This window comes from Notothenia coriiceps, unplaced genomic scaffold (genome assembly GCF_000735185.1).
Source record: "Notothenia coriiceps isolate Sejong01 unplaced genomic scaffold, NC01 NC01_scaffold00018892, whole genome shotgun sequence".
Lineage (NCBI taxonomy): Eukaryota > Metazoa > Chordata > Actinopteri > Perciformes > Nototheniidae > Notothenia > Notothenia coriiceps.
In genome coordinates this window covers 2184-15934 of record NW_011351593.1, presented here as the reverse complement: position 1 = coordinate 15934, position 13751 = coordinate 2184, and the positions used below count along the sequence as shown (strand labels likewise).

Below are 13751 nucleotides of genomic sequence, written 5' to 3'. Positions count from 1 at the left end.
AAACCACTTCTTTATGCCTATACGATGACAAGAAAGCTTTGGTTTGGTTTGAAATGTATCACCGTACTGTGTTGTTTGCGTGTAATGTTGTGAAGGTTTGCAGCACCCGCACAGACAGGGCGCCGCTTGAACCACAGGGGGTCACCACCCCCAAAACCCCTCTCAGCAGGCTTGGGATCTATGGAGCAGGTAGAAAGGAGTTGGGTTGTGGATGAGTGCACATGAATTATTGGGAAGGGGGTCGGCTGGACACAACGGCTTCATGCACTACACAAGAACACCCTGGGTTGGTGCCTGCCGTTCTTAGCTGATCACTTTTCGTTCTCAACATCTCTCCCTGCCAGGCCCCCGGTTGATGAGTATAACACAGGTCACAGCTTTCATTAGCTGCAACTTCAAACACTCTCACCATACATAGCCATAACAACACAAACATACTCACGACACAGGCGCAGGTCTCACCAGCTCCTCCTATTGGGCTTTCCACCAACGCGTTCAGGGCGTTCGGGGGAGCTAGAGCCGGCAGTACAGGCCCCGGCACTGGTGGTCTGTTTCACCATCGCGGGCGGAGTCCCCCGGCTTTTAATCACAGAAACCGGTGTCTCGTAACAAGGCGAAGGCCAAAAGAGTCAGAGATATCAATTAGGCCGAGAGGAACTGGAGCTAACCATTGAAACGGCGAGTGACGGGGCAAAGTACAAGTGGTAACGCAGCTAGCACCGCGAGCAAAGTGACGAGCACACCGCCCACCACGAGCAAATACCCAGATGCGCTCTGATCTAGACAAGTCAGGGCACACTGAACGCAGGACTGTGGGGACTTCGTGTTATTTTGACGTACCGCTTCCTGTACGCCCATCCGTATCGCTGATTCCACTCTGGAGAGCAGAGCAGACGGTTTAATTTCCGTATTAAGCCCTATCGCCGCCTATCGTATGGAATACAATGACAGTGCGGTCACAGGTTGCTGAGTGTCCGACTGATCACAAGTAGGAATCAACATTCTGAAGAGTTATAGGCCACATCTGTGGTATAGGTCAGGTGATATATAACCGTTTGGGCTGTACTGTATGGTGATAGTGTGGAGTGCACAGAGCTGGGGATGTTTAATTACCCAGCTCACAGTAGAGGCACCTCAATCAACACCTTTCCATACGGTTAGTAGTTGGTCCACAGAGACCGCCCTGTGATTCCCCCTTCCGTCCTTGCTGCATGGTGCCAATTTCTCAAAAAGTCACAAATGGCATATATCCAAATAAGGGAGGGATATAAGTAACTATAGGCTTCATTCTGTAACTCTTGATTCGGAAGTCTTAGAATACGTTTTTGGAACAGGTTCTTGGTAAGTCCTGTTCAGCTTACATATCTGTGAAAATACATACAATCACGCGACATCCACCCATCATACCTTTTACTTGTATTAACTAGATGGTTGATGATTGGTTTGTCTCCTACAAATATACAGGTCTTGTAGTTTAACCATCGACATGGTCGATGCAATCTCTCTATAGGTGTTCATGGCCTGTTATGATACGGGTCAATACACATATGGGGTACTAGTCTTACGTGTGTTATCCATTTCGAAGAAGTGCTTGTGATAGTTGTTCAGAGGCGAGTAACGGCCTGTCAGTTTGAGCAAAACCTAATATATTCTATGTCAGACTCCAGTCTGTTGCCGGAGGCGTGGTACGCGAGCTAACATTTGGGGACACACTAATCTACAACAGGTTGCATTGTGGGTTTCTGGAAGTCTTAGTTTGCTTCATGTTTGTGATTGAGAGCTCGAAACTTCAGTAAGGTAAGTATATATGGCTGGCCTGTTACGCGTCTCTTGCTAATAGCGAGTTTTCCCCGCTAATGTCCGCCATTGAAACGTGGACGGGTGATTTCCAAGGAAAGAAAGGTAGGTCATTGTTGCCCTTCTCTTATTCGTTTAACCCACAAGAGAAACATTTAGTGGTGCCATGGCATGCAAGTTTATGGCTTATTTCGTACGTATTGACGAGTGAAATGCTGATAGATTATTGCTTATTTATTTACCTACGGGACTAATCCTAATATCATTTTTGAGACTCACTGAACTTTTTACTTTTATATAATTTGGCATCAACCACTTGACTTTTTCGATAGTGGACCACATCTGCAACAACGTAATAACCTCGCCATCAGCCTCAGCTGTATTGTTACTTGGTGTCAGAATTGGAGAAGTGTTTGCCATGGTACACCAGTCCTCGATCGGCATTTCGTGTTAAGTCACAAAATTATACAATAATAAAAATAATCATAGATTTATTTTTGTTTAACAGCTCTGTAAGCGTGCTCCAAACTGCTTTACAGATATAATAAAAGAAAAGAACAGCAATGAATAGTATAATAGTATCCTATTAAAGTAAAGTCAAATAGGTCTATTGTATTCAATCTATTGCGACTCGTGCTTCACCAACCACGAATTTCGCCTTTTCGTTTGTTGCCACAACAGCAACCGATTCTTAAAACAATAAAATAATAAACAAATTTAGAAGGGAAAAACAGATTAAAAAATAACAGATTCAGTGATTCCCGTGAGGCTGCTTGCCCCTTTGTTTTTCCACAAAACTCCTGACATTATACAATTAACGTAGAGGGGATAGGGTTAGGCTTAGGGTAAAGTATGTGAGTAGAAACAGAATGTTTTATGAAACCACACCCGCCAGTACACTGGTATCTCAAGAATCCGACCGACAAGAAAGACCGTGGTTCGGCACGAAACATAGAATAAACATTGTTTTAAAATCGTTCTGTTGGTACATGGAAAAAGAACACATGCCTGCGCTGAACAGAATCACAGATTGGACTTAATTTTGCTGACTTTAACGAAGAATGCCGTGAGACTGCGGGATGCATGGTGAACACACCCTTCCAGGGACCAGGACGTAATACTCTTAACATTGAACTATTTTGCAGCATGTCATTGTTTAGTAGTTGCCAAGCAATGCTTACTTTTTAAGTTTAGCTTAAAAGTACTGGTACTAGCGGGTACTTTCGCGGACTATAAGACCGCGTCTTTTTCCACCATTTTTCCACCTGCCGGCTCATATACGTGCGGACCATCTATGGATTTTACGAGCTAACCTTGGGACCCGCCTAAATCTATCGAGATTTTACAGGTTACAGTCCACCACCTTTAACTCTATGGGCTCTATGGCCGGTCCGCGCCCCCCACCTTTAAGCGGCGGGTTCCAGCAGGAAAAGCTGGAGGCCGGAAAAGAGTGAGACAGGTAGCGCGCAAAAGTAAAAGTGGAACCGAGAGTGGTACGAGAGACAGAACGAGAGCAAGACAGACAGACATTACGAGAGCGAGACAGTTTGTCCCCGTACCACTGGTTGAAAACCGCTGCTGTAGATCACTGCCGGTACGTGCGCTGGGAGCGCACCGTTTAAGTTTGAAAGTTGAAAAGTTTGTGTGTCTGAAACGCTATGTGATACAGTACAGTTTACACAGCACAGTACATGTTCTGTAGCTACTATTGCACTAAATGGTAACACTTGAATACGTTATGCAAATATGCAACTTGTTTGTTGAAATGTTAATAAATGGGAGCTTCCTCAAACAGCCATCTCTTTCCCGACAATCCCCTCTGTGCACGAACCCTTACATATGGTAATTAAACATTAAAACACCTGCGGCTTATAGTCCAGTGCGGCTTATATATGTACACATCATTCAATTTAGCTGCTGCGGCTTATATTCAGGTGCGCCTTATAGTCCGAAAATTACGGTATTATATATGCTGTAGTCAGGTGATTTAAATGTATCAATGAAAGGAAGAAGTGTAGGCTACATGATAAGAAGGGAATACAGTTTGAATAAAAGTAGTACAGTTTAACACTGTACTTTATTACTTTTTAATGTACAAATACGTTGTTACTGTACGATAACAATAATCCACAGCTCCTCTCTTTGCTCCAGAGGATTAAAAAAATTCAAATTTGTATTAGGGGGGCACCCGAGCAGCACCCTGCCAAGGCAGTAAACCTAGGGGAAACACTGAAGATGTATAACCAAATGCAGAACAACTTGTGTTAAAATAGTGCTATATTAAATTAGGCTTTTGTTTTAAGTGCTCTGTCTAGCATGTACCTAATCTTAACTATTTCCTCATAATGCGGCCTGGAAGTTTAAAGATTGTTTTATGTGGCCATTGAATAGTAACGGAGTTCAGAAGAACAGTTGTTCTTTAGATAAAAAGTTAAACTTTTCTAAAAAACAAGTTGTTAAGCAGTGCTAGTAAGACTACAGAATTCAGAGGTTTAGTTACAGTTCACGATAATAATATTATTTAAACTTGTTTAACTATGCTACATTTGGATGCAGCTACCTCTAAGGAATTTCGCTAATGTAAGGTATAACAAAACATTAAAAGAGGAAGCTGCTTCACAATTACAGAGGAAGTAACACAGTCCAACAAAAGCAGCATCTGTACTGTGTGTACCATGGTCAATAAAAACAGTAAGTAGTTTGGTCAGTGTGGCATTTCAGCAGCATTATCCTGGTCAGAGGTTGTTCATTTTCCCGGCACACCCACTTTTCCCGGCACACACTCTCACCCTGTTTCTGCAACACATTAAAACCCAACTCTTGATTTTCACTTACCACCCACTTTGAACTGTGAGAACAAGGAGATTTAGGTGCCTAGGTCATTTGGGATTAAGAAGAAAAATCACAGCGGATTTTACTTCAGCACAAAAATATGTATTTGATAAGATGCCAATGCAACATGATTGGCCAATTGCGTTGTTTATGATGAAATTATATTGCCCTGTATCTTGTACAACTACGTCTAGACTTCAATCGAAGGGGAATATTGTCAACACACCCCTCTTTGCAATGTACTACACACCCCTCCCACAGTTTTAAATCCATAGAGCATCACATAAAGCCAGAAAGACAACATACAAGTGTATTTTTTCTGGTACTCAGGTTACATGTCTGGTTTGTTCCCATAACATGAAGCCCACTTGGACATAGAAGACAAATATTTTGAGAATATATAGTCAGTAGTACCTCATTTAATCCAGGTCCAACCAGTTCACGGCTGTAGGGTTAGTCAATCTTTAAACTCTGACCCCTGCTCTTTAAAATGTAATTCAATCTGTTTTGCAATAGCTATTATTCTAACATTGTTTTCAAGCCCTAAATAGAACTGGCCACTTGTTTTGTGAAGATTCTTTTCGCAATCTATTTAGAGGCAAACATAGCTACCACGTTGAACTATAGTGTTTGTCAGAAGTGAGTAGTAATCTATGACTCTACACTTAGCTTTCAAACATGCAGTATATGTTCCTCCATCCCTACATCAACACCAAACAGAAGCATCACCTGCGGTCTATTTGTTATTATTTGCTAAAGGCATTCAGCTTTTCTGAAAATGAAGACGGCACCTGCAACCAAAGCAGAGGGATGTAAACTATAGGGGGTAATGTGGACATAGGGGGTGTAGCAGGGAAGGCAGGGGAATACAGAATAATTTGGCTCAATACTAGAAGGGACACAGTACTCCAAAATCCTGTTCAAGCCATTACCGCAATATATCTGCATCAAGGACAAGGGCTGCTCAGCAAGCCAATTCAGGGACTCAGAGCCAGGGGACATTTCTTTCTCTTCTCGGTTTCGGTGTCTGGTGTTATCTCACACACAATGAGGGACAAGGGTGTGTTTAGAAACCTAGAAAACTTTGGACTTGATTAGGGCTGCACAATTTTGGGGAAATAATGGAATTGCGATTTTTCTGACAAATATTGCGATTGCGATTTGAATTGCGATATTTGTTTTTAAGCGACCCAACGGAGGTTTATTGTAAAATGTGGCCATATATCCGGCTAGGAAGGTCGTATAAACGTGCTCCCGTCTCTAGCACCCCCGCAGCCCGAGCTACGAGTGAAAGAACTAAACTTACATGAAACTTCTGTTGGGTTGCTTTAAAGTCAAGCTTCAGTTTAAGATTCACCCTGTAATAGATGTAAAACATGTGATGGAGCATTACTAACCTGACTCAGATGATTTGTTTCACCAAACCATCTAGGAAAGGTCCATTGGAAGCCATTTGGAAAGGGCAAGCTCTTTCAAAAATACTTGGCAGGTGATTGGATTAATCTGTCTATCACTTTCTATCATGGGCCACTTCTGATTGGTTAACAATGGCTGGTACATGTGGAGCACAGCACTTCTGATTGGTGAGGATGACTGACACACAAGAAGAAAATAAAATAAAAATTAAACAAAAATAAATAAATGTAACTTTTTTTTTTTAATCGCAGGCTTTGCGATTTGATCATTGCATCATTTAAAATCGCGATTTCGATTTAAAATTGATTAATCGTTCAGCCCTAGACTTGATCACTTTTGTAATGCAATAAACAGTTTTGGACTGTCACTAATCAGTTACTCTATTACTGTAAATAAAGCATGCAGGGAACATTTCCTGCTCACTTGTGGTTTTGGACCTGAGACACTGGGATAGTAAGTCCAATACTTTAAAACTGCTAAATCAAGTTATATGTCAAGTCAACGATTTAAAATGTTTTTTAATAAAGATATAACAGAAATATACTTGTAGGGGGGAACTAAAAAAGTTGGATGACTGACTTTTAAAAAATGGTGTACTATGTTGAGCCAAAGGACAATGTTCCTTCCTAACATATGTTTAATGTTTGGAGATTTGATAAGAAAGACGTATAGAGAGCTAAGAACTAGAAAGTATGTGAGTCACTGCGGGACTCGGATATGCCAAAAACAGTTGACAACGGAAATTCCTTACTAGCTACAGTAATGTATGTCATCATCACTTGTGTACAAGCAAATAAGACAACACTACTGAAAGCTAACTTGCTGCAGTCAGCACCACCCAGTATTTGACTGGTAAGTGCTAATAATCTTCCACTTGGGTGGTAGGGGGTAGGTCAGCGTATGCAACAGACTGTGTGCTCTTCCCAAACATCATAACCACCTGACAGCTGAATGAGTGAAACAAATAAGAGTGAGCCATGGAAAGCAGCCACACCTGTTTCCCATAACCCTGACGCTCTCCTCCTGGGGGATTCAACTGCTGACTGTGCACATCCTGCATGTATACCTCTTTAATATGGACTGTGAAGCCACAGTGTATCAGAGTGACCCTAACCTGAGGGAAAAACCCTGACTCCTGAAAACAGCAGGCAAAAACTGTTCCAAAAGGTTGGCCTGTGTTCATTCACAGTAGTTAATTATCCATGGAAATATCTGGAAGCCATTTTTACCGCATAGTTTCCTATGACTCAGTAATTGAAACAGTCAATTGTCTATTCAAGATTTATTCAGTCGACAAGACCTAGGCTACTAGCTAACACACAGTGAAAATAGCATCACTAATAGCAGCAATTCCTATGTATTTTTTGAATGCTCCCTTGTTGCCCACAATTTTGAATGGCTTATTACCCCCATGTACTTCGGTTCTAATGACAGGTAACTCATAATGTTGGTCTGGGGAGGAAATAGACACCGTGCCACCAAAAGCACAGTGATTGGCATGTTAAACAAGAAGGTTCGGTTAAAGGTTGATTTCTGTGTCATTACAATGAAACCCCACAGAAAGACCAAATTCAACAAAGTTTTAGTCCCCGCTCAATTATTTGCAACTTCCATAACCTGTCTGTGGCACCCAGCCCCAAGATCCATTATTTCCTGTGGAAGATGCAAATCTGGGTTAAAAATATTAAGTTTCATAGTAGTTATTTTCCCTTTAAACAGTTGAGCCCTAAAGTTTTTAGCCAACGTTACTGAAACAAGACTAAATGGGCACAGCATTTGTTAGTGACTATACCTCACATTTGGTGAGCTAGCTAGTATTTAGGCAGCTTTGTGAATGTGGGATTGGCTCAAAATAACCTACAGAGGCCATGTTCATGGTAATGTAGATTGATGTGTTTTTTATCTTTTTTGGGCAACAATGGAAGAATAAGCCGTGTCGTAGCTCGGTATTCAATTCATTGCTGTTTTTTGTCTTTTCATGGGATTTCCTGAGAATAAAAAAAAACATGATATTATAACAATGCCATTCTTATTCCTCAAGACAAGATTTAAAATACCATAACAGTGAAATCCTTAGTCATAGATGTCTGTAACCACCTAAAAGTGGTCAGTTATAACTCTTTGTATTGTGAATTCCTAAACCCATGAAGGCATAGTCTAATAACTGTAACCTCTCTAATGCACATTTGTGGGCCACCCAACACGGAAACAAGGAAGAGGGTACAATTTTTGTAAATATGATGAGTAACTTTTGTTTGAGTGAGTGGGAATTGCTACCATCTTCAAAGCCTAAAATAAAGTACACAGAAAATGTTCTAGTGCAATTCAAGTTAATCAGGTAAGTGCAGGGAGTCCTGTTTGAACTTTTGAAAGAAAAAGGGCTAAAGTAATGAAAAATGCACTGCAGTGTCACATTGGTGTCTTTTTATTCATTCTAGCGACAAGTCCAGGGATAAGCAAAAACTGGGTGTTACGGCCCTTCATTTACTGAAAGACCACCAGGGAACAGCTTGCCATACAAAGCCTCTGACAGTCACATCTGTCGAGGAAGAGGAAGCAAAGGGTGGAGTCAACAGAAGCTGGTGACCACAGCCTGCGCCCTGAACCCCACACATACTGCCTCCATGTCCCACAATAAAGCAGCACACTCATCTGCTGATGGCCTTCTTTCAAAAGGAAAACACTGCCTGCATTTAATGTGATTAGGAGTTTTCAGGCTGCTGCATCACAGCTGAGATTTAACCTCAAATGAGAGGAACTGATGAATGCTACAGCTGCTACCCACAGATGTGGGTCCAAATGCTAAAATGTACTTTAATGCCCTTTCTTGTGTATACTTTCAATAGAAAATAACTAGTCTGGATAATTAACACCAGACGTGGAAAATGTTTGTGAAAATGTTGCCATCTTTTGTTAGTGGACCAGAAAAATACTTTTGTTCATGCTCAACTTTGAATTATTATCATCAAGTGAATCTAGTCAAATTCAGTGTGACAGAAGTTTTTGTTGCAAGATAAAAAGATTCAAATTGGGCCAAATAGTTTTCCTGGTAGAGCTATAACAAAAAACACATACCTGGGCTCAGTCACCGCTAGGTAGACACGGTTTTGATTCCGACCTGGGTACTGTTTACGTGAGTCATATCTCTTTCTCTCCAACTTTCAAATCTGTCTCTGTAATAAAATAACTGGTGGCCCAAAACATTTTTTTTTTAAACGATGTTATCCGAATATCTCCCTCAAACAAATGTCTCCAAGTCTTGACCTGATATGCCTTAGCATTGTAAAGACAAAGTGGGAGTGGATTAATATGTCGAATGACTAAACCACTTTCTTGGCTACATCTTGCTGTCAATTAATAAACCACTGAAGCACATTAACATAAGGGGAACAAATCTGCTCAGTCGGCACATTGCCTTTTTTAAATCTATTTCTGTTTTTAGTCTGTAATTTAGGTGGCTCCATTACAACATTATTTATTTATATTATGAATCATGCGGCCCCAAGAGAAGAGACCGCAAAACTAAGGTCTTCAATTACAGACCTCACAACCCGTAGCCACGCCTTGAATGAATCCCCTCCTCAAAGCCCTGTCTACATACAGGGAATCTGAAAATGATACTATCGAGGAAGGTTCTTGAATCAAAGTACCCCTGCACAATAGTAGGCTTGAGCCACATGGTCTTCAACCATATGGTAGGGAGTCTTTTCCAAACACAACACCAAAAGTAACCTTTGCTGGCTAGATTGCCCTGTGTTAATAATTAGCTTGTATGGCTGCCGAGGTGACTAGTTAAACTAAGACGTGTGCACACATTGCTCCAAACAGCAGCACATGTTCCAATCAGCTTAGTTTGCAACAGTGCGTTGTTTATCAGTTCACTGTGTTGATTTATGAACCAGTGTTTAGTGGGAACAGACAGAAAAAGAAAGAGCATGTGTTGCAACTGTGTGTGTGTGTGTGTGTGTGTGTGTGTGTGTGTGTGTGTGTGTGTGTGTGTGTGTGTGTGTGTGTGTGTGTGACTGATTTGGCACCAATGGCAGCTGTAGAGACACACTGTAACTTGTTTTGTGTGGGGGCTTTTAGCTTATCAAAAATGTNCGTCGTGGTTAGTCTGAGTGCTCTGCTTTCCCTCATAATAAGCAACACACTTTCACCGCAGGACACTCAGACTGTCCCCCTCGCTAATTGTCAGAGCACCTTTCAAGCAGGAACAGGAAAAAATTCCCTGGAAGGAGATGAAACAAAACAAGCAATCTGGTTTTATACCCTCTTTTTATTAGGCCCTTAATTCAACTTGAAGCCCACCACAGGTTTTTTGGACCTGTTATTTGATATAGGTTATTTTAAGGTAAAGTAATGCAACATGTAAAGTTGGTTTTGACGATAATGGCTAATTGAAGGCTGTAATACATGAAAGAAAGTCAAAAAATATGAGCATGAACAATGAGAAAAATCACACCGGTCCGTAACCTTGAGATAGGTGCTCTGACAATTAGCGAGGGGGACAGTCTGAGTGTCCTGCGGTGAAAGTGTGTTGCTTATTATGAGGGAAAGCAGAGCACTCAGACTAACCACGACGAAGTCTGGTCGTTTACCCCAGGAGAAACATGTCTCAAACTAATCATGGCTGTTATTGTGACTTTGGGAATACTTTGTCGTTGATGGGTGACAGGAATAAATGCATGAGCCAGTGCACTGCATCTTGCACAAATCATGAATACACATTTATTATGAGCCTCAGTCCTGGCACATTGCAGCTACTTTTGAATAATAATCTCTCTTATATCCTTCACAATGGCCGTGGTAGAATTAGCTGTTTGACAAATTCAAATCTAGATTCTAAGAGTGTACATTTGAACAGTTAATTAAAGCTTCAGCATTGATCCTGTTGTTTATCTGAATCTGATCTCTATTGTGTTTTCCCAGCAGATGCCAGCGGTAACCAGGTGGTTGTTCCTGAGAAAGTGAACGCCGTGCTGGGGAAGAACATCACTCTGGGCTGCAGAATAGAGGTGGGCTCAAACCTCACGCAAAGCTCCTGGGAACGCAGTCTCCCTTCAGGCACCATTACCTTGGCAGTGTTCAACCCCGAGTTTGGAACCTCCATCTCTCCAGACTACGCCAAGCGCATCTCGTTTGTTTCCCCCTCCGTGCGAGATGCTTCCATCACGATCGAAGGAGCAGTCTTAGCAGATGTCGGGACCTACACCTGCAAAGTGGTTACATTTCCTCTGGGCAACACACAAGCATCAACCAAAGTAAATGTTTTAGGTAAAGTATAGCTCTGTCACTTCCTTCTTATTGTATTGAGTGCTTCTTAAAGCTGTTATTTAATCTGACTTTTCAAAGGAGGGCACTGTTGGTTGTGATTAGGCAAAGCTTAGGTGATTACTAAGTGTTTGCCCTGAAGGAACAAACAACTCCCTGAAGCCACCTAGCTTTTTAAATCACTACCTGGACACAGCCCCTTCTACATTTAAATCCCTATAGGAATCTGCAGCTGTGAAGAAGCTGTTTTGGCGTGGTCCATCTCACCTCCCTCACCCCATGTGTCACTCACTGTGAAATACTGCTATGTCAGCTTTAAATTAATTTCTCCATGAGGCCACTTGTATGCAAATCACACATGAATAGTTATACGGAATATACAGACTCTCCTCATGTAAACAAAGTGCAAAAAGTTCAGAGGCCCAACAACAAGTTAATTGCAGGGTGTGATACAGAGCAACTCTCAAGACATTCACTTGCATCTAACCAGGCTGCATGAAAACAAATCATACATAGTAACAGTCTTAAGATTTCAATATGCAGCTATTCCCCTCGAGGCAGGGAGCATTGTTGTCAGCTCGGCCCTCTTTACCCCTTGTCACTCATTTTGAAATCATACCCCATGCTAAGTAATTGGCATTTGTGAGGCTCTCAAGGGCATTGAACTAAGCAGAGGACAAACTTGGCAATCTTGACTGAAAGTAATAATATACTTTTAGGTACATTTAGCTTCTTCATAATCTGTCTTTTTATCAATGCCATCTTTGTTTTATCTTGAGGCTTTTTCCTTGATATTGTAACCCCAACAAAAAGCATACATAAATAAATACGGTATACAAATATAAACATACACTGTCACTGGTGTTAGCATGTGCATTCTGCAGCTTATGGGCGCTGTATAATAGCTGCCCACTGCTACTAGTACTAGGATGGGTACAAATCAGAGACCATATTTCACTGTGTGTGCTGTGTGCATGAATGTGTGAAAAATAAAGAGGGTTTCATCCTACGATTCTATATTCTCTGTGGGTACATCGAGTTACCCACTCTCAGAGCTTGAACTTTCTCTGCGGTCAGCGTATGTTTCAAACTCTAAATTGGTGGTTAGATTGCACTCAGGCATTGCTGAGAGTTGGAGATGGCTCTGTAGGCAGTAGTTTCTTGTCTCCCTCCAGAGACTGGGGGAGACTGATGACTAATGAGTGGTACATTTAATGCTGCTGTGACAGCCAGTGTGTCTGGGACCTCACAGAGTTCAGCTACACCTTGCCCCCCCCTCTCAGCTGCTTCTCAGCCCTAGTTCTTTTATGGCTCACACATACATGTACACCCATACGCAAATACATACTTTACAATTCAGACGTAATTAGGGTGTGATTATGTTAGAAATACATGTCTTGGCAATTAGATACATGTCATGTGGGTATAGAGTTATTTTCTTAAAGATTGAACATCACAATTAACAGACCTAAACTAAGCATATTCAAGTTCCCAAGGCAGCGATGAAGATCAGATTCATCATCCGTGCCTTGTTTTAGTTATATATTTTTTCACAAGTATTTGGAGAAATGAAAACATGGCTGCACCCCTAAAACGCTCAGGACTACACCACGTTAGCGTATGTTCAATATAGACACATTTAGCCACAGTTAATTTGCATTGTTGTAATATACAAAATATTGCGTGTTCGCTGTGTGTATTTGTTTGAACTACTGAACTCCAAGTTTTAATTGATGTTTATACTTTGAGATTAAGGAGAGAGCACTTGACTTCATTGTCATTCCTTTCAAATGAACTAAAGTAAAGCGATGAAAAGGCTCAAACCCTCCAATAATAGACCTTAGTCAAGACACATCATAACGATTAACAGGTGCAGTACACATCGACTTATTTTCATAAATGTACACTCTTGATACAAACCTTGTCCTGTATTTCATCTTGAAACACGACACATGCAATATTTGTTTTGGCTCAACGCGTTCTCGCTAGTAGGCCAAGCCTTTAATGAACACTTCAGTGGGAAGCATGCTCCAATATAAGCAACAGGAAGGAACCAGAGGAGGAAAATATGACACATAAAGTGAATGAATTACAATGACCCTTTGTTTTGAAGTGCTGAACAGCAATTGATCTACCTTAAACAAAACATGTAGACACAAAATTATGGCAAGGCAGATTTAATGAATAAGCATTTAAGCTTAATATTCAAACCACAAACTACTTTTAGAAGAAGTATGTTCATTAATGTGGCCAATAATGCAGATTCTATCTTTGTCATCAGCCCCACAGAGAAATGGCTGGAGTTGCTTAATCACCATAGAAAGAATATGATGAGGGTCATAGATTATCTATGGTGAGAAATGTTTCATTTCTCCTTTTAGTCTATTCAAATAATGCTTAACTTCCACACAGTTTCTGTGAAGCATGTGTCATGA

At 41.1% G+C, this 13751-nt stretch overlaps 1 protein-coding gene across 1 annotated transcript in view; it reads left to right on the top strand.

Moving 5' to 3' along the window:
• LOC104951296 (nectin-3-like protein) overlaps positions 1 to 11319 on the top strand; it is a gene marked incomplete at its 3' end in the record, with an annotated part of 13616 nt that extends 2297 nt beyond the window's left edge. The window contains exon 2 of the mRNA XM_010777928.1: positions 10975 to 11319. Within this exon, the coding sequence (XP_010776230.1) occupies positions 10975 to 11319 (345 nt within the window). The remainder of the gene's footprint in view (positions 1 to 10974) is intronic.
• Positions 11320 to 13751: the final 2432 nt, after the last annotated feature.